The 25,586-nt window shown below is 44.3% G+C and overlaps 1 protein-coding gene across 1 annotated transcript in view; it reads left to right on the top strand.

Moving 5' to 3' along the window:
- The first annotated feature begins 5,879 nt into the window (after nt 1–5,879).
- The window catches only part of LOC141579801 (uncharacterized), a 110,903-nt gene continuing 91,196 nt past the window's right edge, over nt 5,880–25,586 (top strand). The window contains exons 1-2 of the mRNA XM_074378633.1: nt 5,880–5,900; nt 11,290–11,318. Of these exons, the coding sequence (XP_074234734.1) occupies nt 5,880–5,900; nt 11,290–11,318 (50 nt within the window). The remainder of the gene's footprint in view (nt 5,901–11,289; nt 11,319–25,586) is intronic.

Genomic DNA, 25,586 nt, shown 5'->3' with positions numbered 1-25,586 from the left:
GCGGGGTCTGCGAACCCGGATGGGGCGGGCGGCTGGGGCTGGGGATGGCCTTCGAGCGGGGCTGCAGCCCGCGTCGCCCACCCCGCTTTCCCTGCCCCGCGACCCCGGGGCTGCCCTCCTCTCCCTTTCCCGATCCCTTCGGTCCAGCTCAGTGGCGTCTGCGCTGCTCCCCCGGCTGAGAGCCTCCAGCTGTAAACCCCAGCTTCTCCTGGTGGAGTCGGGAAAAGGGAGTGTCAGTGCTGAGCGAGCTTCCGTCTCCTCCCTCAGTGTTTCTGCCCCAGGTAAGTACCTTTAACACGTTCACGTGTTATGATGGCTGTGCTTGATGATGTCACTGTTTTTATAGTGAGAGGAATTACAGTGTTGAAAGCAAGGCTTGGTTCAGTTAAAAATGAGCTGAAGGCATGAGGCTGTTACAACCTCCATCCTTCCCTCTCCCAGGGTGAAACAAGTGACCGCCAATCTTAAAAAGATAGTTACAGTCCCTAACTAGTCCAGCCCAGCTAGTGTGTGTTAACAGGAACAGCACCACCAGAGGCGTTGGAGACTCAGGGACATTCCAGTCCTAAAGAGCTCCTGGCAAAATTTGGTTTGTTTTGGTTTTTTTGTTTTTCTTAAATTGTGGGGCAGACTAGTTGTATAGAGGGAAAAATAATTGTCAAGAAATATTTTTTCATTTAACATCTTTATTGTGATATTGTTCACACACCATGAAGTCCACCCACTTAAATGGTACAATTCAGCAGCTTTAGCATATTCACAGTGGTGCAACCATTATTATTCCAGAACGTTTTCATCACTTCAGAAAGACCAGTGGAAATGAATGTCCTATCCGCCCCTTCCCAGTGCTGGTTCTAAAGAAGTTTCTTGGCTGTTCCTGACCATAAATTATCTTGTTACCCATGAAAAATCTGGTAGGAAATCTAAACAGAATTGTATTGAATCTGTCTATCAAAGCAAGAAGATTTAATGTCTTTATGGCATAAATTTCTTCTACCCATGAATATATCTGGGACCCTATATTTTCATATTTCCAGAGCCTGGCCCATGGAAGTCCTCATTAATTGTGAGTTTGTGAATGATGAGATTCTATACACCGTTAGTTGCAACTGAAGCCTTTCACAGAAGAGAAAAGTAAACTCACTGAAGCCAAGTGACTCTCTGATGGTCAGAAAGAGTGACAGCCAGTGCTGGAGTGATCCAGTGGACTTGGTGCTTGCAACCAGAATTCTCCACCACCTACAGCTAAGGGGATTACAGTATTCTGTTATTTTTTCTTAATGGCGTTGCTTTTATTTTTACTTATTTTTTAAAATTATTTTTTATTGAAGTGTAGTCAATTTACAATGTTAGTTTCAGATGTACAGCAGAGATTCAGTTATAGACATATGCATATGTATATACATATATTTTAGATTGTTTTTAGTACAACTCATTACAAGAAATTGAATATAGTTCCCTGTGCTATATAGTAGGTCCTTGTCATTTATTTTATGTTTGTTAATGTGTATCTGCTAATCCTCCCTTTCCTGCCTGCTAACCACAATTTGCTTTCTATGTCCATGTGTCTATTTCTAGCAGCACCGTTTTTTCTAGTAATATATGCTGGTTGGCTGCTTTCAGTTTCAGTAATTCCATCTTATCTGTGGGCATTTTCCTTCTGGTGGGCCTGTGTGTGGTTTCCACACGTGTTATAAGAGATCTGTATTTGGGAGAACTCCAGGCCTCATGTAGACACTGGTACAGAGCTCCCACTGAGCTGATGCTTGAACTGGGAAAGAAACATAGTAAATGTTGGAATTTCCAATATGGTTGAGACTTCCAGGTTTCTATAACCTGTTTAGCACACCTTAATGTTGGCTGCACACATAATGGGTAATTTGGTGGAACTTCATGGTATGGTGGTGTAGAGACGGGGCCTTGTATGCTTCTTCTCTTTCCGTTTACTAACACTCGTTCTCCTGGGCCTCCCAGATCCTCCCCCAGCAGTGCCCAGGGCTGGCTTGGTGCTGCGCTGAGGCAATATTTGTTAATAAGGCCCTTTCCTCATCTCTTCTGAGCCTCCGTTTCCTTCTCTGCACAATGAAGACTTAGACTAGAAAAGTGCTTTTCAGTTTCTTTTAAAGTCATGTTTCCTTTGAGAAACAGAAAATGCAAATCTCTCCTCCCATCCAACATATAGATTTTGACACATCCTCCAAGGAGTGACATAGCTCTTTGTGGAAAATTGAAGTGATTGTGATTCCAGGTAGCACAGAAAAGACTCTTCAGAGGTTTGTTGCAGGGAGAGGGCAGGAAAGGAGCAGTATGTCACACTTTTTAGTGTGAGCACTGGAACAGGGGCTTGGTTTTAAATACAGTGTCTGACGTGGCCTCTCTCTAATCTTGCACAATGTGATAAACCTCTCTCCCTCAGTTTCTTAATACATCAAGTTGGGGTGATAATATCTTAAGGCTTTTGTGAAACATTATACACATAAGACATTTGTTTCTCGGTAGAAACAAAACCTGCTAGGGAATCAGGGATTACTTTAAAAAAAAAAAAAATCTTGTCCACAGCACTCTGTCTGTGTCTATTTTGAAGTTCCTGGAGGGTGAGGGTTGGGTCTAAAGTCCATCGTGGGACAGGTGGCCCATGGGTCTGTGTGACCCAGATTGCCCCCTCCTCCCCAGTCCTCTTCCTCTCAGTCCAGGATGAATTTCCCTAGTAGATTTACACAGAGATCTTGTGGAAATGGCTTTTCATTTTATTGTTTCACCATGGAGGGCTGCCATCATGATCTCTGTGGTCAGGTTTTGGTGACCTGAAGGCTATGCAATTATGGTTTTCTATTTAATAAAAAGAAAAAAAATACAAGTAAAAAATTAGACCTACTTTGGTGGCAGTGGCTCTTGAAAGTGGGGACCATTAGCTTTGTTAGCTTCAGGTGCAGTGGCCTCTGGCCATGAGGACATATCATCGTGCTCTGAAGTTGGAGGGACCAGTGGGTTCAGTGGGAATGTTTCCTGAGTGTATCTCATGGGCTGGGCATTGTCCTATTTGTACTGTGTGTTCCTTACTTGAGACAGTGAGCTCATTTAATCTCAATAGCCTCTTTAATTAATTAGACTTTTTATTTTGAGATGTAATGTAGATTCCCATGTAGTTGTAAGAGATAATATGAAGAGGGCCTACGGACCCTTTGCCCAATTTTCTTTAATGGTTCCATCTTGCAAGTTTGGGGTACAATTCATTACTGACTCACTAACAATTTGAGGTTTGTGTTATTGCCCTCGTTTCTATTCATGATAAAACTGGGATTAAGAGAAGCACACAGGCCTGCCCAGGTCACACACATGGTTAGTGTAGAGTCGGGTGAAACGTGGGCTTGGCATTTCCAGGCAGTATCATTATGATGGTCTGTGGCAGGGATCAGCATTCACTTTGCTTGTTTATTCATTCATTCAACAAGCATTTATTGATTAAACTCTGTGGCTCAGATGCTTTCATAGGTTTATCTGATTCTTCAGCAGTATGGAGAATCCGGTAATGTTTCCTTTATTTATTAATCTGAGAAAATTAGCTCTGAGAGGTTATAAACGCCCCAAAGGAAATATAGCTCATAAATGAGGGATAGTAAATTTGTACAGTTCCTTCTTCTTATGCAGGTGGTACCCTAGGCATTTTACATTTGCAAACTTCCATAATCCAGATATATTCTTGTAAGGCAATGAATTATTTTTTTAATTGAAGTATACTCAAGTTTACAATGTTGTGTCAATTGCAAGGTTCTTTTTTTTTTAATTTGGAATTCAAAAAATATTTTTTGAGGGGGGTAAATAGGTTTATTTATTTGTTTCATTTTTTTAAAATGGGGTACTGAGGATTCAACCGAGGACCTCGTACATGCTAAGCATGTGCTCTACCACTGAACTGTAACCTCCTCCCCAAAGCAAGTTTTCTTATCAATTATTTTGCAGCTTAGGAGTTCAAATAAATCGGAGTTGAAATCCAGATATTTTGATCCTACTGTGGTTTTTTGCATTATATCCTGCTGAGGGGTGTGGAAGCAGTTCCTTTATTCATTCCTTTATTCAGCAGTTTTGAGCACTGACTTTGCATCAGGGCCTGGCTAGGTGCTTGGAAACAGAAAACAAGAAATGACCCTTTTCTGCAGAGGCCAGAAGCCTAGACCAAAAACTGCGTAATGTGATCCGAGCTACGGTAGCCATGTGCAGACGCTGAGGACAAACTGTACCCCTGGATTTGCTTTGGCTTCCCTTGCCTTCTGGCTGGTACACACCAGGTCACCGCAACCCAGTGAGGCCCGCAGCCCGCAGCACAGTATGTACCTCGATCTCCTCTCCCCTCTCGGCAAGGCCTGCAACATGAGCATCCCTGACTACGTGCAGTGTGCTGAGGACCACCAGACTCTCCCCGTGGTGGTCCAACCCGTGGGGATCATCTCAGAGGAGAATTTCTTTTCCATCTATAAGCGAATCTCCTTGGTGAGTCAGATCAGCCCTTGCGGCTCCCAGTGGGCAATCTGTATCCACTACAGTCACCACTATGTGCCCGAGAACGGGTGGAACGACTTCCAGACCCACCGCAAGGTTGTGGGCCTTGTCACCATTACCGACTGCCTCTCGGCCAAGGCCTTTGAGAAGCTCCACGTGCAGAGGAGCTGTATGGCACCACGCTCTATGACTCTCGGCTCTTTGTCTTTGTGCTGCATGGGGAGGTGACCGATCAGCCGTGCACCGACGTGGCCTTCAATTTACGAGGACTGCAGGGTGGTGGAGAAGAGGATCGAGGACTTCACTGAGTCACTCTTCATCATGCTCAAGTCCAAGTGGCTGGACGGTGCATCTGACAAGTCTGGGGACAAGATCCTCCTGCTCTACATCCTGTTTGAGAAGGAGGACTTCGTGGGACTGGACAGAGACAGCAGGAAGTCTACCTGGAAGCCCGGCCACCCTGGCTGTGTGAAGAGTTACTTCCCTACATCCAGAAAGGGATCAGGAAGGAGGAGGGCTGTCTTGTAGCCAAGGCGTGAGGGAGGTGCAACCAGCCGGTTTTCAGACATTTAAAAGTGAATCCGCCTTTGTTTCAGAGAGATCCTTTTAGGGTTAGTATGGACACTTACTCCCGCTTTTCAGCCAGGACCCCTGGTATGGCCCCTGGAGTTGCTGTCCAATAGAGTAGCCACAGCCACTGATGCTAGGAGAGCTGGGGAGGAGGCTGCTCTGAGCTGAGATGTGCTGTACATCAAATGCACATCAGACGCTGAGATTTGTCTAGTAAAAATAATGTAAACTATCTTGTTACTTTCTATATTGATTACATGTCAAAATGATAGTATTTTACATACAGTAGAATAAGTAAGATATGTTCTTAAAATCAGTTTCTAGGTTTTTTATTTCTTTGGGTTTTTTGTTTTTTTTTTTTTACCTTTTTAAATGTGGCAACTGGGAAACTTTCTTTACATGGCTCTCATTTCATTCATGTTGGACAGCCTGTCCTGGGACAGTCTCATCCCTTTGCTTATAGATGTCATGCTGAATCCCGTGACGCAGAATGAGGTGCTGGTTGAGCTGAGGATGGAGCCGGTGTCTCCTGCCTCCCAGGCCCAGCACCTGCACGGCTCAGGCCCTCTCTCCCTGCCTGACAGCCACGATGCCAATTTAGGACATCAGAAACACCGCCAGGGGCTTCCGAATGAGCTCCTTACGCAGGGAAAGGCGTGTCACAGAATGTGGGACAGAGCAGGGAAAGATTCGTCCTCACTTTATCCCTGTGATTAGGTCAACGGACCCACTTTGCCTTGGAAGTGCAGACGAGTTCTTCTGGGCTGCCTATCCCCCCACCTTCTGCTCTGTTTCCCTGTGTATTTATCGACATGTCCCTCGGGCAGAAGAGAGTGAGATGCCTTTGCCGAGAGGTGGTCCCCCTTTGCTGGGGAGAGTGAGGGAAGCTGTTTCCCCCGGCCTACGGCCTCGGGCCTTGAGTCTGGAGAGGGCTCATGACGGTCCCACAGGTGACGGTCGGAGGACAAGGCACGTGCTGCCGGGCCCGATGTGGAGGAGGTGCTCTACGATTCTCTGTGAGTCTAAAGTCAAATTATACTTTCTGGTTGTTGGTAAGTTGGAGGAGAAGATGCCAGGGAATTGATAAAAAGAAAGTCCAGACCAGTCCTGTGAGTGGCAGGCACAGGGGACCCGAGTCCTACCTGCTTGTGGTGCCTGGCGGGCTCTGGATGAATTTTCTGTTCCTCCCGGACATGCCTCTATGGCTTAAGGAAGTGGCGAGTCATGACATGGCCATGATCTGTACTTGTCCTCGCAGGGCCCTGTGATCTACATGCCCTTCTCCCCTTCTGCTTCTTGTAGATTAGCTGGCAGTTGTAGTGGCCTGGGCAAAGCTGAGTGCACAGATGCCAGCACAGTGCCACTCCCAGGCTGGCTCCATTCCTGTCACATGTCACCACCTGCTGAGCCCTGAGGTGTTAGTCAAGGTAGGTGCATCGGTGCAACGTAAGCAGGGACCACATTCTCCCCCAGGACAGACTGATGGGTGAGCAGTGGATGCCTGGAGCCCTGCCCCAGCCCCCTGGCCAGTGCCTCCTCTTTTGTCATAGGAGGCACTAGTGACATTTTTGCTCAGCAACTGCTTGGCTCTGAGTCTGCAGACCCACCAGAGAATGCCAGCTTGTTTTGCCTTTTGAAGTCTGCCCTTGGGATTTGGCGGAGTAGCTGGATGTGTGCTTAGCCCATAGTGGTTGACACTGTCACCATTGTTTACCCAGAACCTTGTGTACCAGGCATGGCTCTCGGCATCAAAATACAGCAGCGCATTAAACCTCCCTCCTGGTGGGTCTGTCTGTTTTGGTACCATAAGGGCTCAGCCAGCATCTTAACGTCAGTGACATAACGTGGCCAGTGAGCTCGGGTCAAGTACATTCTCCTCCAGTCACTTTTACTCCATTGTTGCTTTTACTATTCCACAGTCATTAATTTTTTAAACAATGCTTTGGTGCAGGAACAGAGCCTAATTCTCTCCTGTTACTCATGTTGGGAGTGAGTAAAATTTTCCAGCTTGAAATGCGACCACATTTGGTAGTTCAAAAGCTGCCTAGACGCATCTAGGTGAAGTTTAGGTTTGGGGCCCTGACCATGTTGGGGTCCCCCATCAGCTCCGCTCGCCTCAGGCCCCTGCCTTCCCTGGAACAATACGTGAGGGTGGGTCTCACCGTCCCCTCCTCCCTCTCCTCATCACACTCACGTAAATTCTTGTAATTGCTGTGAGTTATTTTTGTTCTCTTGTGTTTCTAATTTTCACTGTTCCTCTTTTCTTTTTTCTATTTCCCTTTCTCTCTTGTACCGCCCTGTGAGCATGTTGTTGCATCTGAAAATGTGGGCTGTGCACACCCTGCATTGGAAATAGCCAGATCGTCCTCCGTGCTGTCCCCATCACTTTAAAAAGCAAAAACTTAACAGTTGCCTTGATACATATATTATCCTAGTCATCTTTTTATTTTCTAGTTTTTGGGAATTTTTGTTTTGTTATCACATCACCCACTGGTGTTTGATACCTGTTAAAATCCTTGCTTTGAGGAACCAGTTTGTTCCTCCTTATATTTGGTGACAAATGCGCCCTTAATAATTTTGTTTGATTGTTTTGAAGAAGTGAGATGCGAATTGATTTAGGCCGCTGCTGAGGGATTTTTTTCATGGAGTATTTAAACTTGGAAAGTCAAAATCTGCAGCATCTTGCTTGATTCTGGCTTTTACACAAACATGCTCGGCACGTGGTTCCTGGCTGTCACTGTGTGACGTGCGTGACGGAGCTTCCTGGCCAGCGGTCACTGGTGAGAAAGTGGCAAGCTCGGGGGTGAACAGTTGCAGGAGATACTGTTGGAGGAAGCAGTCACCGTTTATTTTTGTTTTTTGTTTTTTTTTCATTCACCTTCCCCGTGCCATTTACTTTACTTTGCCTTCATAGAGGGGCAGGAGCGGGTCTAAACTCCATGCCACTCTTTTTTTCCCTTTACGAGGCTGGTTTTTTCTGAGTATCAGAACAATATGGCCTTCTCCTAAGTAGCTGGCTCACTTGGATCTGGTGGACACAGGGACCGCTAAAGGGGACCGTAGCTTCGTCTCTGCTCCAGCCAGTGGGCATTCAGAGCCGGGTCTGTGGTTGGTCTCAGCAGCCATGCAGGCCTCCCTGCACCAGCCTTTACTATTAACCCATGTTGGCAGTAAATAGCTGACTCCGTGTCTGTTGCAGCTGACGTCCACCACTGACGGCCATGTCGTTAGTTTGCGGTAGTGAGTCTCCAACACCCCAGTGAGCCTCCAACACCCCAGTGAGCCATGAAGGGACCTTGCATACTCACCCACACCCTGGTTCATCTCACCCGGGGGAAGGGTTTGGCCACCACCATCATGCTGGCCATGAGACCTTGTTTCTCCTTTCATGCTCTGGTCCAAATATGGAAACCTCATCCTTCACTGACTTGGTCTCCCTTGAGACAGGCCAAACTTTCTGAAAAAGTCCATCACATTCTGGGGGGGAACAGAACAGAAGTAAGAGTCGCAAGTAGGAGTCTAGGCAATCTGGGTTGGCAAATGCAGGCTGGGATCTGTGATGGCCGGGCTGTGCCCTGGACACAGGCCTTTCCCGTGGCTCCCAAGAGCCCAGGGGTTGGAGTGAGAACAGCCTTGCCTGGGTTCCTCCATCCTCATCTGCTCACTGGCAGGTGTGTCTACTAACTAGGAACTCCCCCAAACCTCGGGCCCTTCAAAGTTCAGACCACAGGAGTACCTTGAGTCCCTTCTCCTGGTCCTCCTTTGTGAGAATCCAGTGCCTTCTGAGGTGACCAGAGGCAGGAGATGCCTCCCCCTCCAGGGAGCTCTCTTCGGAGGACTGTAACTCAGTGCACCTTGCTGTGAGCTTGTGGGGTTCCATCCGTGGTCCTTGCAGAACCAGACTTGAGACTGGTTTAGCGACAGAAATGACAAGACTGATTCCAGGGCAGGGCCGGGGGGAGGGAACAGGGGAAATTGAATTTGACCTCAAACACCTAGGTGGGTTCTGGGTCTGTTACTAAAATCGGGAGCCTGGGAGGTACCTGCCAGGAATCGAACTCTAGAGTAAATGGTGGACATGAGGCATTTTTAAGATTCCATTTGTCATCCAAGTTAGGACTTTAAAGAGGCTCTCGGGTCTATGGTCCTGGGGCTCAGGTGAAGGAGCCGGACCACAGATACACGTTGGGAGTCGTCATTCTTAGCTGGTGTTCACAGCCGTGCAGGTGGATAAGCTCATCTCGAGAGGTGCAGACTGAGGCTGAGTGGGGGCAGAGCTGTGCCTGTGTTGGAGGAAAGTCCAGACCATGCAGCTTTGGTGTGTCAGTCAGCGGCGTTTGGGATTTTCAGAGCAATGGCATTTATCCTTTAAGGGTCTTGGGGGTGGGCAGGGACACCCAGGAAGAAATCTGAAGGGAGGGTTGTGGCCACGTGTGCGCATCTTGGGATGATGCAGTGGCTGCAGTGTCTGGGAAGGGAATCTCCTCAGAAGCTGGAGTCCGAGTGGGGAGTGGGGAGAAGGTAGTCACACTCACCTGTGAGGGAGGGACGGAGGCCTAGGGAGTCCCCATCCTAGCGGACTCTCTTTCCCACGAACAAAAGGCCAGCAGACAGAAGATTTGAGGTGAGAAGGGATGGGCGCTGGGAGAGGAGCCAAAGTGGAGAATGGTGGTTGGACAGTTCTGGAATAGTCTCCGTGCAAAATAGAGTTGAAAAATCCCAGACTCTTAAGAACATTGATAGTGACGTGGGAGGAGATGGTTCTTTTTCTGGCCTCCTAAGGGTAAGTCATGTATCCAGGGATACACAGAAGAATCGGGCAGTCTGGTCTGGGGGCTTGACCCTTACCAGGGGGAACAGTGCAAATTTAAAGGGGGAGAAGGGCAGCGGAGGGAAACTAACCAGGCCCCGTGTCAGGAACCACTCGGCCGCCCTACTTGCGTGTTGCATTCACATCCATGCCTCCCAGGTGGGCGGTGGCAGCCCCCTTTTGCAGATTGGGAAGTCTTCTCAGAGGGGTCAAGGAATTGGTCCGTTTAGTGGCTAGTAAATGCTGTAGCAGGATTCAAGCAGGGCCTTGTCAGTCTTCAAGGGCATGTTCTCTCTACTAATTCTGGCACCTCCCTGTTGTACGTGGAATGGTGAATTGGGTCAGTTTTGGAGGCTTTCAGAAAAAGGGCGATTTAAGTGCCTCAGGACTGTTTCACAAAGCTCAGTGTTCTTTGATGGTTCGGAAACACCGCAGTGCTTTTCGCCCCACAGAGGTAAGGTCTTACTCCTTTGTCGATGACGTGGTTGCAAATGACGTACAGGTGCAAAACCAGACTTAGCAGCTTCTGAAGGGAAACTCTCCAGTTCTCACTTGATCGGCTTTCTTCCACGGGATGTAACCTGCTGCAGCGTAGGCCTGAGCTTTCCGTATGGAGTGAGGTTTTGATATCCAAAGTTAGCAAATAAGGGTCAGATGGAGAAAATCGACGTTAACAATTTATTTTGGGGTTTCATTAGACAAGATGCACTATAGCTTAATGGCCCATATAATGTATGTAATTGAGTACAGAATATTGCATTTCTTACTTTCTAATGAGAGCTGTCTTGCAACGTAAGGTTGTCTGCTTTGGAACTTCAGCTCAGCCACTAGGGCGCCTGTCAGTGTGTTGGTGTGATTGTATTTACACAGTGCATGTAATCTGGGCTTCCTCAGCCCCAAACACTCCAGTGCAGAATCATAGGCTGTAGCCATCACTTAGTTATTCAAATACTTCTACAACTATATGATACAAAAAAAAAAAGAGAGAGAGAGAGAGAGAGAGATTGTCTTTATCAACGTTCCTTTCAATTATAACTGTTGTTGAGCAGCTCTGGTTTCCTTTGGATATGAATATATACATTTCTTTGCATGTAACTTGGATTTTAGTCTAGAACACCAAGCTCTTGCTTTCCATGAGCCACAAAAATCATAGCCAAATGACATACGTATTAAAGATTTTATTCTTTTCTTCTGAGACAGAATCCTTGAATTTGGGACTTGGGCTGTGATTTTGCTTTTTGCTCTTCCCACCCCTCTTGTCGTCTCACTCCTTTTTCCCACGTGGCCTCCAACAGGTCATGGTCTCCGAGGAGCAGGTGGACAAACACCAGTTGGTCGCCAAGAAGTCCTGCTGTAGAGGGAGCCCAGCCAAGAGCTAAAGGACATCATCAGAGAGGACTTCCTGGAAGAAGTGGGCTCTACATTCGGTTCTGAGGACAGAGTAAGAGTCAGCCAGGGGAAGGAATCAAGAGGGTGACTCAGGTGGCAGGAGCAGCCCGGGTAGAGGCCTGGAGGCTTGTGGGGTGGGGACTCGGGGAGAATGCCCTGTGTGATCCAGGGTGGAGGGTGACCCTGCTTGGGAGGACACTGGAGAGGGCCTAGGGATGGAGGGCTTTGGAGGAGCTTGGTTTTTTACTAGAACTGACACAGAAGAGGCAGTGAAGGGTGTCAGCATAAAGTGACCCTCAGGAGAGGTACTCCTGGTTTTGCTTCTGATGTTCTACAGAAAGAAGGGGTCGGGATGGGCGAGAGCATCTCTGCCTGTCCCTTTAAGACCCACCCCTTCATTCATTTATTCATAACACATACAATTCTGAGTGTCTAGGGGAGAGAGGATGGACTCACAGTAGTAAGCAAAATGTACTTGCTTCTTGAGACCTTAGCAGTGTCAGAAGTTGTCTTAGCGTAGAAAGTTCTAGGAACACAGCAGGGGAACCTAACCCAAAGTGCGGAGGTTCGAGGGAAGGAAGGCTTCCTTGACAAACAGTCAAAATGAGCCTGGAGGCAAGTGGGAAGTGGCAGCAGGTCAGGGGGCGCCTGAGGTCACTGGGGACCTGGGTACTGAACTGAGGCTGGGCGAGCTGGGTCGGGGGTGGGGCTAGAACTCTACCAGGGAGCCTCTGAAGGGTTTGAAGTGGGGCTGATGGAATCAAATTTGTGCTTTGGGAAGGCTGTCCTGGCTCTGTGTGTGTGTGTGTGTGTGTGTGTGTGAAGCAGGGAAGAGGGGGAGAGTGCCACCAACTGGGAGGGTCATTAGAAGAACATTGACAGGCTGGGAGGCCACCAGTGGGAGAGGGGCTTTGGGGCTGCTTGGGGACGGCAGGGGCAGTGTGGATGCCGGATTTCCTCATGGGGAGGGCTTATTAACGGCGACGCCCTAGCGGCACCTTGTGGCTGGAAGAAAACGGATGCAGCCAGGTGGACTTTTCTCTTCTTCCCTGCCTTGTGTGATGATCTTAGCTCAGCCAACATTTGGAACAGAAGAGCTAAGTTCCAGGGTAGCCCAGGAATTTGTTGAGCTCGTTCGAGTGACATCTGATAGGATTTAGGCTTGTGTTGAGATCTGCATGTTCACTTAGCTAGAAACGTCCCTTCTTTTGGATTTCCATAGGGGTATTTATTCTTGATAAAGATTGCTTTCTTGGTGAGAGGAAATTTAATGCAGCTGCTGTCTTTTTCAAAAAAATCTTATCTTTTAAGAAATTTAATATTCAAAAGAATAGGACAATTTAAAAATGATAAAGTAATGCTTTCGTGTAGTTTCTTTGGTTTCTGAGTTAATGTAGAGTTAGAGCCTTTGCATTACTTAATAGCACATCCTTGTCAGTATTTAAAGAGCTGTTAGTGAGTGCCCCAGGCCCCACTTCTCAAAGCATCATTAAAGCTTGCTCTGAAATAGTGAAGTCATAAAGGTCTTGTTTGCAGAAGCCAAAGAGTTGGTTTATAATCTGCAGCATAGCTCCCTTTATAAAATAATAATAGGTTCAAAATTAAGAAAGTGGAAGATAATTGATTTTTTTTTAAGCTGAAACATAAACTTTCTTGTGTTAATGTTGCTACTGGAAATTTTGAAAAGAAAAATCCTACTGTAATATCATCCACATGAAATAAATATATGTCTATCACGTTTGAAATGTAACTGCGCAGTGGTTTTTGAAGTCAGGACCATTCCAGCTGAGATACTGGCAGTGATGGTTGCTGGTTTTCAATGGAAGACCCTAAATTTGCCTTCTTAGCTTTATTCTTTTCTTTTCTGTTCTCTCTCTCTCTATTTTTTTTTTTTTTTTTGTAGTGAGACGGCTGAGTAGTGCTTTGCCAGCATGACTTTGGGGCAATTTGGGGGCAGATATAATGCAACAGCAGTGAGATATTTCCATGCATTTTACTTTCTGGACATCACCATGGAACATGTGGGGGTTTGTGCCTGCAGGCCGGGATGCTGCAGGACTCCCTGGTCCATCACCATTATGTCTTGGAACTGCTCCAGTCAGTGAATGACTTTCTGTGGCTTGGAGGTAAGGTGATCTGATGCAGATGATCAGATGTGTAACTAAAGTACTGTTACTTGAAATAAGAGAAAACCTAGCAAAAATGGCTCTAAAATACAGGATGAGGGAGGAGAATTGGCTGAGCTGCTTGAAGTGGGGAATATTCTCAGGTGACTCCCTCATTGTGTCTCCTGTCACTCTCCCCCCCAGCCCTGCACGGCAGTCATGCTGAAGCAAGCATGCACTTTCTCAGAACGTGCTGAATTTCCTTGTGCCTCTGTTTGTTGGCTTTTTTTTTTTTTTTGAAAGCACATCTTGCCCTTTGCTTTAATGCCATCCCTGCCTAGTCACCTCTTACACTCATTCTTCTGGACCTCGTCCATACATTGCTGCTGAATGGATGAACAGAATGTAGTATCTCCATGTAGTGGAACATTATTCAGACATAAGAGTGAATAAAAAAGAAAAAATAAATAAAGGGGAATATGAAAAAGGCCACCTGCTCTGGGAAGTCCACCCTGACTGCTCAACCCGCCCTTTTCCCTTTGAAACGCCACCATTTATACTCCTCTCTACTCTTTTTGATAGTATATACCACCTTCTAATAAACTTTAGCATTTTCAAAAAAAAAAAAAAAAGAGATGCTGATACCACTTCACCATGGACGAGCCTTGATAACAGCACGTTAAGTGAAAGGAACCAGACACAAACGGCCACATATTGTTGATTTCAGTGATCTGAAATGCCCAGAAAAGGCACATGCAGAGGCAGAGAACAGGTGATGGTTGCAAGGGGCTGGGTGGAGGGGGGTTGAGAAGTGACTGCTAGTGACAGGGGTGTTCTTCTGGGGTGATGAAGTGTTTTGGAAATAGATGGTGGTGAGGGCTGCACAACCGTGAGTGTGCAGAAGACTGCTGAGCTCTGTCTCTGGGAGTGCCTGTGGTTGGGGGCAGCTTTATTTTGTTCTCATCTTGAAATGTGAAGAGTCATCTTGTGCTGAGGCCATTCTACTCCTGTGAGTGGTGAGGCTCAGAGACTTTGCAGAGTCATGTGTTATTTTCCCACTTGCTGAGTGTAAGCAAAAAAGGTTTAAGCCTGAGAAAGTGCTCTATCTGCAGAAATGTCTTTTAGTTTTGCATGGTGTAAAAATCTTGAGAGCCTTTTAATCGTTGAGGACAGCCTGTGGGGGGAAAGAGCCCGTGAATCCTGGGTGAGTCCCGGAAGAGCCGCGCTTCCCTCCCTGACACGGGTGGGGATTTCACCCCCTTTCAGGCAGTGAAGGGCCCAGACCCGTGAGCGGAGTTGACAATCGTGAATATTTACTTGTATCCGCTGCTTCATCTTGGATATTAATTTCAAGCTGAGTCAGTTTGTGGCGGCAGCCTCATCCTACATCAGGAATCTATAGTATCTGCTCTTTGAGGTGAAGACCTGACAGACTTGATTATTTAACAGTCTCCCTTGAATTGATATGTCAGATTCCTTTGTCAATAGTAAAACAGCAGAATTATAGACGTCCTTTAATGCCGATGTGACCTGGAGCAGGTTTAGTCTCTGTGCCTCAGTGGCCTTATATGCTGGTGGGGAAGATGATAACAGTGCTTCCCTCAGAGGGGCTGGTGAGGGGGGAGTGAGAAGCACAAATGGAGGACTTATACGAGGTTCTCATTAATGACAAAATTTAGTGCTCTCAGCCTGGTGAGGCCTCAGGGGCAGAGATGGCAGAACAGAGCATTCCTAGCCGGAGCTCGATCCGTGTTGGCAGCTGTTATGATCAGGATCACCCCTGTGGGTTATCAGGCAGTTTTAAGACTTGGTAATATGAATTCATGAATAATGTTAAAAGATTAGACAACTCAGATCCGGTTTACATAGTTCTCAAGATTTCCTGTGAGAAATGGAAATTTTTTTCCCCATCTTAAATCTGAGTTGAGTCTCTAAAAAATTTCTGTATTCCTGCACCTTTTTGATTTAATTCTCCATTTCTTAAAAAAAAAAAAGTTTTTAAATGGAGTTACTGGTGTCTGAACTGAGGGCCGCATGCATGCTGAGCACATACTCTCTCAAGTGAGGTATAATCTCCCCCCTGATTTTTTTTAAACTTTACTTTCTTAGCATGCAGAGGTTAGTGGCCTCTAATTCTTTTTCTGGAGACTTGTCCATGAACCTGTAAATCTATAATTAGTGGACAAAATTTGATTTATTAAAAAAATCAATAGAACATTCTGCAATCCATTCAAAAGGAAATGCTCATTGACATAAAATGTTTCTCCTTTATGGTGATTTCTAATTTTTGGTCTGCCTTAACTTATTAAAAGTAATCCTCATCATCATAATGACCAAGCTTGCTCTGAGTGGACACTTACCTAAGGCTAAAATGCTTTCCTCATGTTTTACTTCATAGCAGGTGTTTAAGGGTAGGTATCAGGTCTCCTTTTTTGCAGCTGAGGGATTGAGAGATGGGCACCTTGTCCCAAATCTCACGCAGCTGGCTCTGGCAGGCTCAAGGCTGGAACCCAGGCTGCACAGGATGCATTCCCAATTGCTCCTCTGATCAGCCCCACGTTGAGTGGTTTCCCGAACTCCTGTGAGTCCATAAATGACCGGTTTTAGAGATCTCAGCTTCATGAAGCCTTCAAAGGAGAGACACCAGTGAGAATGTGAGACAGAGTGGCATAAATTAAAATTGTACATTTTCACAAATGTTGCTTTCTCAGGCAATGAGTTAAAATCTTTATATTTTTTTATTTTAGTGCTCTGTAAACACTAAAAACAAAACATTAAAAATGATTATAGTGCAAAATAGGAGTGGGCTTTGAAAGTCCAACCATTGCTAATGATGTGGTGCTTATTGACAGAAAAATTTACAAAGACTGAATTGGTTCTATGAAGTCTTAGTATGGAGGAAAGGTTTGTCAGTGAATATTGTAAGTAAAATCTTTACTCTTTTCTTTCCTGATGATGAATATGTAAGTTGTTTTCATGGCTTAAGTACATTTCCTCATTTGTGAAATTTGAGTGATGCCGTTTACCTTGTTTGACTGTGAGATGTAGACGCCTTGTATACGAAGCACCCAAGAGCTGCTTAGTAAAAATATGCTGTCACAAGGACAGATAGTTTAGAAGGATCAACTCTGAATACTAAAGAGGGTGGCTTGTTTCTGATGCATATTCAATATGCATATTTATGAATATATGAATATGGCTTAAAGTAACAAGGATTCAGGGTTTTGTGTGTGTTTGTGCAGTATGAAGTTTTAATGAAATCTTTATCATTCTAGTGAGACAGGGACTAGTTAAACCACCTTAAGCAGACGGCCTTGAAGATTATTTACACAGAATGTGTGTTGTTACAACTCAGAATTCATGTTGCCGTGTAACCATCCACTCAGACATTTAAATTCGTAGGAATCTGACCAGAACCATTAAGTTTAGAAAAATCTACATTGATCATTTTCAGGGAATAAGCTTCTCTCTTTTGTGATTAAAGAAAATTTTGATTTATTTTTCTGCACTCTTAATAGGTTTTAAAATATCAAAACATTGATTTGACATGTCACTTTTTTTAATAGAATAAAGTTCATGCTGTTTTAATGTGCAAATAAATGTTTTTGAATTTCAATACACTTGTATGATTTCCTGGCACTTTGAGAAGTATTTTGCAAGATATCTAGATTAATTACTGTTGGAAAAATACAGACGTGACTTTTATGAATATAGGCCTAGTACAGATCTGTTGGTTTTTGCTACAGTGCAAGACATGAGGGCTAGGAGAGATTTGCTGCTGATTGCCAGGAGGACAAATCCCAGATCTCAGTCTCCCCTCCTGTAAAATGAAGTGGCTGGACTGGATTCTTTCCTCTTCTAAGATGAGTTTCCATGAGCCTGTGTCTTTTGTTTATATTCAGGAGTATTAGCAATGTCAGATTAAATACTGAATACATCTCCCTTCCCCGAAGCAAAGTGCAGTATGTGCTACATAAGCTTTTAGTTATCTGATTCTTGTTTCTGATTCAACAGGCAATTTTTGTGTTGCATCTTTCCCGGCAACCTGGAAGGTGTTTCTAGCCATAGGTGGTGCTGTTGCACCTTCTAACAGTCTTAATTTTCCTGTTTGTAAAAGAAGGCTTAACAAATGTTATTTTGTTTTGATTCCTTTGCTTAGTGCTTCAGAATAGCACAATGTCCATTATGTCTGTCTACCTGGAAAAATTATTCTGCTTATGTCTTAGACTTATTCTGTCATCTCGCTGTGAACATTTCAGACTTGCTGTGCAAACAATGGCAAAATCGGTCTTTTCTTCCAGTGTTAGCAACCAGTGAGCCGGAATTTTATAAAGCAGCTAGGAGCGGCCTCTGGAGCACCTTAAAGCTGAAAAGTGTACTGAGTTCCCTGAGTATTGACCCAGCCGCTGTGTGTCATTTTGTGGGAGGTGATTTTATACATATAAGAAGGGGTGTAGTTTTTTGACTTGGGTTTGCGTGCACGTGCTGCCACTGAGCCACGTGAGCCTGAGTCAGTTTGCTCTGAGTTTTTCCCTCGTCTGTGAGATGGGGATGCTCGTATCTGCTTTGTAGAATTGTGAGAATTAGAAATTATGTAAAGTGTTTAGCACAGTGGGAATGTCAAAGGGCTCATAAAGTTTAGCTCCTGTTTTGTATGAAGCCATCATTTTACAGTCTTTGGCAATTACTAAGAAACAGGAAAATAAGAAAAGCTGGTTTTATGCTGAAAGATATTTGAGGAGGTTCCATAGTTCCTATACCCATAATTTAGCATCAGCAGAGTCAGGACCGTAACACAGTCGCCCTGAACCAATGTTAAGCCACAGAATTTTTTGTTACTTCATATATATTGTGGCTTAAGGGGACCCTATACTTATACACATGTTTTTTCCAGCAGCCAACTGAGAGATGACACAGAAGAACAGGCAGGCGATAAATGTCTCCTGTATTACTGATGAAGCCACGTTCTCCATGAACTTCAGGGCTGTGGGAAAATGCGTGTCATGATACGGTGCCCCAGAACTAGAGACTCACGCAGTCCCAGTTAGCTCTGGGCCACAGTGAGCCTTCCCTTAAGAGGATCTGCCCCATCATGCACAGGGCTGCTCTGCAATGGAGCTGAGCATCCCGGGTGCTTCCCAAGGGTGGCCAACACTGGAGGGAAAGGAAAGGTTTCATATGCCCTGCTTGTCTCTCCGGACTCACACCTCAATCTGTTAGTGTGAGGAGGGCTAGCCGTTGTCCAGGGGTCAGGGGTGTGAAGGGAGAAGCACTCTCCATGGACCAGAGTGTGGAGGAGGCATCCCTTCCCTCAGTTTAAACAGGTGGTGGGATGCAACAGAAGGGTGCTCCCCAAGAGTTTATAAGAGGGGAAATAAGGATTTCCTTTGGGACTCAGACTAGCCATGAAACACAGAAGATGATTAGAAGGGAGACTTGTAAATCACTTTCTTATTAAATTCACATTTGTTGAGCACCAAAAATGTGCTACATTCTTTTCTGAGCGTTTTACAGAAATGAATCCTTCAATCTTCAAAACAAGTGAGTAAGGAAGGTTTGATAGTTATCCCAGGTTTACAATGTGGAAATTGAGGCACGGAGAGAGTAAGTAAGTTGGCCAAGGTCGCAGAGCTAGTAAGTGACAGAGCTGGTATTTAAACCCTGGCTGTCTGGTTTCCAGGCTCCCAGGAATGGGCTTTGGGTGTTTAGAGGTATCTGCATCCCTGGATCTCTGTACCTCTGTGCATCACTTAGCCCAGAAAGGACAGGGAAAGGAGAGTTACACAGGTGCTCACAGTCGTGTCTCAGCCACTGTCCACGGACAGTGCACCGTGATTGGCGTTAAATGTCTTCTGGGCAGCAGATCTGTTCGTATAACAGAAATTTAGTCCATTGAGTTAATCTAGAAACCCTTCCTGCTCTGCTTCTGTCCACGCTTGTCATGTGACTGCCTGCCTGTGATTGGGCCATTGAGGAGAATCTGTACTCATGGTTGAACTCTGATATTTCAGTCTGGTTTGTAGTTTCACATCTCCTGTTACATTATAAATTAATTTCTGGTTTTCTTGCATCGGTCTCTCATGAGTTTGGTTAATGTGAAACCAGTCCATGGGAGCCCAGGGGTGCTGACGGTATAATTTCTGAGCACGTTGTGGCACTTCTACCCGTGCGGACCTGCGTGGAAGATTTCTGCCTTCCGCACTGATTTCCCCCAACAGCAGGGTCCTCTCCAACCCCCGGATGTGAGGCTGGGAGCTCTCTGAGTAGGCCAGTCAGAGGCCAAGTCCACCAATCAGAAAATGATGAAGTACTTGGAAGTGGGTTTAATAGAATAAAAGGGCTTCCAGGTAGTCCGATGGGGTGTTCGAGTCTATTTGGTGAAAAGCTATCCACTGTTTCTTGTTGAGCTGCTTCTTTGCTGTTGAAAAGTCTGGATTATATGAAGGGATTTTAAAAAGCAGAAAGGTGTGATTTCAGGTGGTACGTCCACACCGGGGAGAAGTGATGGATGACCGCCTGTGTGAGGCATAGACAGAGTCTTACAAACTTCATAAAACAGCTTTAAATGCTCTGCCAACTGAGTGCACTTCATATGGGGTCCAGTTCATGACTGGGCGTGCTGAGAGGGCAAATAATTGATGATGGCTGAAAGGACACGGAGGCATCAAAAAGGTCTCAGTCATGTTCTCTATTTAAAGGATGTGGCACAATGTAATATATTTGAGCTGGTTCTTCACTGAACAGTTTTGAGTGCTTTCTGGGACTCCCCAGTGCCCCAAGGTTCCATGCAGCTGGGTGTCCCCTCAGAGCAGCTCTGTCAGCGCTCATCCTTCGCTGAAGTGGTGTCATGGGGAGCTGGACGGTCAGCATTCCCGGCTCCTCCGAGCTCCGTTTCTTCATCCGCAATGCTGGGTTTCTCTTCGGTGTCTACTTAGTAGGGTTGCTGAGAATCACACGTGATGGTTGTCAGGTGTGATTTGTGGTTGTCTCTGTGATTGGCCTATAGTCAATATTTGATAGAAACTCTTGTTTTTTTATTAAAATTGTGGCTCCTAGATTGCAGTGGTTTTTAGTCTGCATTTATGCTTTTTATAACTTTATTCTTATTTTTAAATAAGCACTTATTTTTATTTATTTTTTTGAAGGTACTGGGGATTGAAGCCAGGACTTTGTGCATGCTAAGCAGGTGTTCTACAACTGAGTAATACAGACCCTCCTTGTCTGCACTTAAAAATAAATATTTCAATACACAAAATAGCTCTTAAACACCATCATGTGACCTATTTTCTGTATAGACAATTGAATACATATGCTATTTCAATAAGAATAAATGTTGTTGGGACATACCTTTCTGAATCTGTTTACGTGTTTAAAAACGATCATAGGTAGTGATAAACATGAGGCTTGGATCCACTAATTAGGGTCTGTTTTGCCATCATGGGAAATTATATTCTACAGAAAAGGCTAATTGGGTCTCGTTGATATTTGGATGATTTAGCAGATGATGAAGGCTTTCAAAAGCTGACAGTTTTGTATATTAAACTAACTACAAAGTTATCTTCTATAAGTTGGAAGTCCTCAGCTTGTGAAGTGCCCAGTAATTCAGTGTGTACATGTCTGTGTCTGTGAACGTGTGTGTGTGATTTCAGGAAAGTAGAAATAAGTTCCATATAGCCTTCTGATACCTTTCTCTTCCAGTTCAAGGTGTAGGCATATATTTACACAAATAAATTGATACTCTTTTGTCATTTGACATATTGGTGGGAATAAATGGTTCTCATACTTGTTTCAGAAGGGTTGGGGAGAATGAGCTTAGAAAATAGGAGGAGATAGAGGCACGGAGGTTCTTTACTCTTTGTGCAGAATGAGAAACAGTAGCTTTTCTTTTTTCTACTAAAGCAAACTGGCACTGAATTGTAACATACTATTACTCAGAATTGTTTTTCTGATCAGATACAAGTGCCTCAGATTTTTCAAGGCAACATGAATGATAAAATGTGTTTTAGCAGTTATCTTTAAACGGAGTTTTATTTTTTAAGTAAAAGGCTATAACCTGTTCTTTCTTCCGGCTGTACAAGAAGTTCTCATTGATCCAGGTACATGGAAATTGTGCTTAGTTTCTTTGGGTTTTTGTTTTTTTTGTTTTTTTAAGTGCTTGTTTCATTGTTGTGTGAATGAATGGTTAAGATTTCTGGATTTTGATGTTTAGAACATGCTGATTTATCAGAACTGTTAAAAAACTGATTGTTGTTTGGTCCTCGTTTGGAGGGGCAACCTATTGATTTCTGTTGTCTGTTAAAGAGGGAAATTCTTCCTCTAGCCTGTAGATCATTAAGTGAATGGTTTGCAATGTGCCTTTAAAATTCTTTGAATGCATTGAGCATGTTTGTCCAGTGAATTTTGAATTGAGTCATAGTAATGACTTTGCTTTGATTCTGTGGCTTTTGCTCCTCTCCACATGAATTTGAATTCTCTGTTGCATTTTGTATACGTGTTCTTAACAGGGGAAGAAATTTTGCATTTTTTACAGAGCTGGGTTTTCCTATCCCCTCTGAATGCCTTCTGTAATTGATACAGCGAAAATCTGTTATTGCAGTGCTTAATTATTTCATAAACTATTTTTTGGTTTAATCAGAAACAATGACAAAGAATGATAATAAAAAATATGAAAACCTTCCTTCTTTTGAAGAATAGAAATGAGGTGGTCAGGCTCACGCATGCTTTGTACCTGACATCCTTACTTTCATGTCATTGTGTATCATGATTCGGAGATGGAGTTGCTTCAGGTTTGTAGATTTTTGTTTTAACACATGTATTGAATTCATTCTCTAGGCTGATGTTTCCTGTTGCGTTTGTGGAAAGTGTAGATGAAGGGAAACAGATGCTTTGTTTTGTATTCAGGAGGCCTGAGTTGCTGAAGAGAAAGGAGTAGAGGGTGGGCTGAGGAACAGAGTGACACCCCCTCACCTCCAGGCTAAAATTGATGAACAATGAAATCAATTAGGTGTATCGATATTTGACGAATAGAAGTCAGAGGGCCCAGACTGTCTAGTTATGCACAATGGAAAGTACTGGATTCACCTGCAGAATTAGGTGATTTACCAAGTAGAAGCAGCTTAGAGCAATCAGAAAAATCAGTCCTATGATGAGATATAAAAAGAATATAATATCTATTATTTCTGAAACTATTCTACGTTAAGTTGTGTAGAGCTAAAATTAAATTCCAAGCACCAGGAGTTAAGAGTCTGGGTGGTTCTGTGGGTTCGTTATTCAGGGATGTGTCTAGACCCTGCTGGAATGGCCGAAGCTGGCAGGAAAAGACCCAGAGCCAGGATTTGTCATCCTAGGGTGTCCTCCATAATGGTTCCATGTGGTAGCCCATGATTGGGTTAACAAATTTAACAGACCCCAGACGCATGTCAACTTTAAGAAGAAAAAATGCGCTTAGTAACTGCTTTCAAGCAAGCACCTGTGCATCCTCACTCCTCTCCTTGCCATAAAAAGCAGAGACAATGCCTTGCTTGCATATTTGAGGTTTTAGACAGCATTCTGCTCTTTGCACAGCAATGACCCAGGCACTCAGCTATAAACGCTGGGCGTGCTTGCTGTTAGATAGTATATTATTCCCAAAACAGGGACCTGGCTGATCTGGTGGTCTGCTTTGTAATGAAGATATCTAAAGAATTTATCTTGTTCCCCTCTCCCCATGTCTCCCCTAAAGGTAAAATAAGCCTTTTTACTCATTGCGGATTCTACAATCTCTGCCTCATCCCATCTTTCCCGAAGTTCCTCCTTACTATCACACAACTGTTAAAGACTATTTCCTTTGATTATACACAATAAATATGGGAGCATTTGAGAGGTTCTTGGAGTTGGCTCCCTACTCCCTCTCGCTTTCTTTCCTTTTTCCACAGTCTTGAGTAATTCATTCCATGTTGGTAAGACTTCTGCCAGCCAGAACCCAAAGTTCCAGGTGAGAAGGATGCAGACTTTATCTCTCCTACCCGAGGGAGAGAGAGAAGAGGATTGAGATCTGCTCCCCCGTGGTCCCTTCCTGCCCCAGGGCCACTCCAGTTCACCTGCAGCCTTCTGGCCTCTGCTCAGAGGGCCTCTGTCCCAGGACTGACTGCAGCTTTTTCTTCCCTGGTCAACATTTCCTGTGCCTTTCAGAAGTTGGTCTCTTCTCTGCAATTCAACCCTGGCAGATGTGATGGTGGTCAGCGAGCTGGTGGGCAGTCATTTGGGGACTCCCAGGAGCCATGCTGATTCTCCTGATTCTCTCATTCGGGGTTACAAAACTGTCGAGCACCGGAGGAAGCCCATTCACGTGACGTCAACACAGCATCACATCACTTTCATTTTGTTTTTGAATTTTCAGTGGAGAAATTATTTGTAGCAAACTGTTCCAGATTTTCGGCCGCCTGCTTTCCTCACCACTATTTCCTTGTTGGCTCTGGCACTTCTTTAAAGAACCAGGTTTCTTCTCTGGTCATTTGTAGCAGCTGGGCTTGCCGAATCCTTGATCTGCATTTGAAGCAGAATGCTACTTCGTGATGTCAAACTGATTTTCCTTGTCATGTCTTAATAATTTGTGTACACTCAGCAACTGTTTCAAGTGAAATACTCTTATCCAATTTCTGTTTACTCACATTTGCTGAACTCCTGCTTTCATGCTGAGGGCAGTTTCTTCTTCCTGTAATAAAATTTAGCAATTTGCATTTACTATGGGAAGGTACTGGCTGGAGGTGTTTTTTTCTTACCAGTTTTAATAACAATTCACCCATTAAAATGTACGGTGGTTTTTAATCTATGCCCAGAATTGTTCATCCCAGTCAATCTTAGAACATTTTCATCCCCCCAACAGGAATCCCCTTACGCATATGCAGACATTCCCATCTTCCCCATTCTCCCACAGCCCCAGGAAGCCACTTTTCTCTCTCTGTGGATTTGCCTGTGCTGGAAATTTCATGTAAATCGAGTTACTTCATGTAAGTGGAACCATCTATTGTGACTGACTTCTTTCACATTGAGTAACGTTTTCAATATTTGCCCAAGTTGTGGCCTGGGTCAGTACTCTATGCTTTGCTATTGCTGAATAATATTCCACTGTATGGCTGGGCCCCTCTGTTTACCCATTCACCACGTGATAGACATTTGTTTTGTTTCTGCTTTTTGGCTGTGATGAGTAGTGTCGCCGTGAATATTCCTGTAGGAGTTTTTATGTGAACATTTGTTTTCAGTTCTCTTACGTGTGTGCTCAGGAAGCAAAATTGCCTGCTCATACAGAAACCAAAAGTTCAACTCTCTAATGACCTGCCAGGCATTTTTCCAAATTGGCTACGCTGTGTTACATCCTCACCAGCAACGGCTGCGACCTCCGATTCTTCTGTGTCCTCATTAGTGCTTGTTACTCTTTTTTTGACTATAACCTATTGTAGTGAGTGTGAAGTGGTTTCTCCTAGTGGTTTTGACTTGATTTCCCTTACAGATAATGATATTGAACATCGTTTCATTGTGCTTATTGGCCATTTGTATATTTTCCTTGAAAAATATTTTTCGGATCCTCTATTCACTTTTTAATTGAGTTGCCTTTTTATTGTTGAGTTGTAGGAGGTCCTTTTTTTTTTTTTTTTTATAGATACAAATTCCTTATCAGATAAATGATTTGAAAAAATTTTCCCCTGTGTGTTGTTTTTTCACTTTCTGGATGGTGACATTTGAAGCAAAGTTTTAAATTTTGATGAACTTCAGTTTATCTCTGTTTTCATTTTTCCTTGTGCTTTTGGGGTAATATTTAATATCTGAGGTATTTTATTTAACCTTTTATATATAAAATTACTTAATTATTAGGACCGTTCTAGGAGACAGGTGCTGTTGTTGTCCCCAGTCTATGGATAAGAGACTGAGATTCAGAAAATTTCACTGACTTATCAGTGTCAAAACTACACAGTGCTGTGGGAATTCAGACCCTCATGTTTGTCCCAAGCATCTGTGATCCTCACCACCATACTCCACTCCTTCCTGGAACCGTTAATGAAAAAGTCTTTACTTTTTTGATTTTTTGTTAGTTTTTGTTTTCCTCATTGGGGCCTCATTTCCTCATTTCCTTAAAGAGATCAGTGTAGGTTTATTTTAGGTCTCTTGTAGGCAGAAGCATTGCTATCAGTTAACTTCTTTATTACTCACTCCCCAGTGATGGCTTTTGCTAATTGACC

Source organism: Camelus bactrianus, chromosome 14 (genome assembly GCF_048773025.1).
Source record: "Camelus bactrianus isolate YW-2024 breed Bactrian camel chromosome 14, ASM4877302v1, whole genome shotgun sequence".
Taxonomy (NCBI): domain Eukaryota; kingdom Metazoa; phylum Chordata; class Mammalia; order Artiodactyla; family Camelidae; genus Camelus; species Camelus bactrianus.
This window is presented reverse-complemented; position numbering and strand designations above follow the sequence as displayed.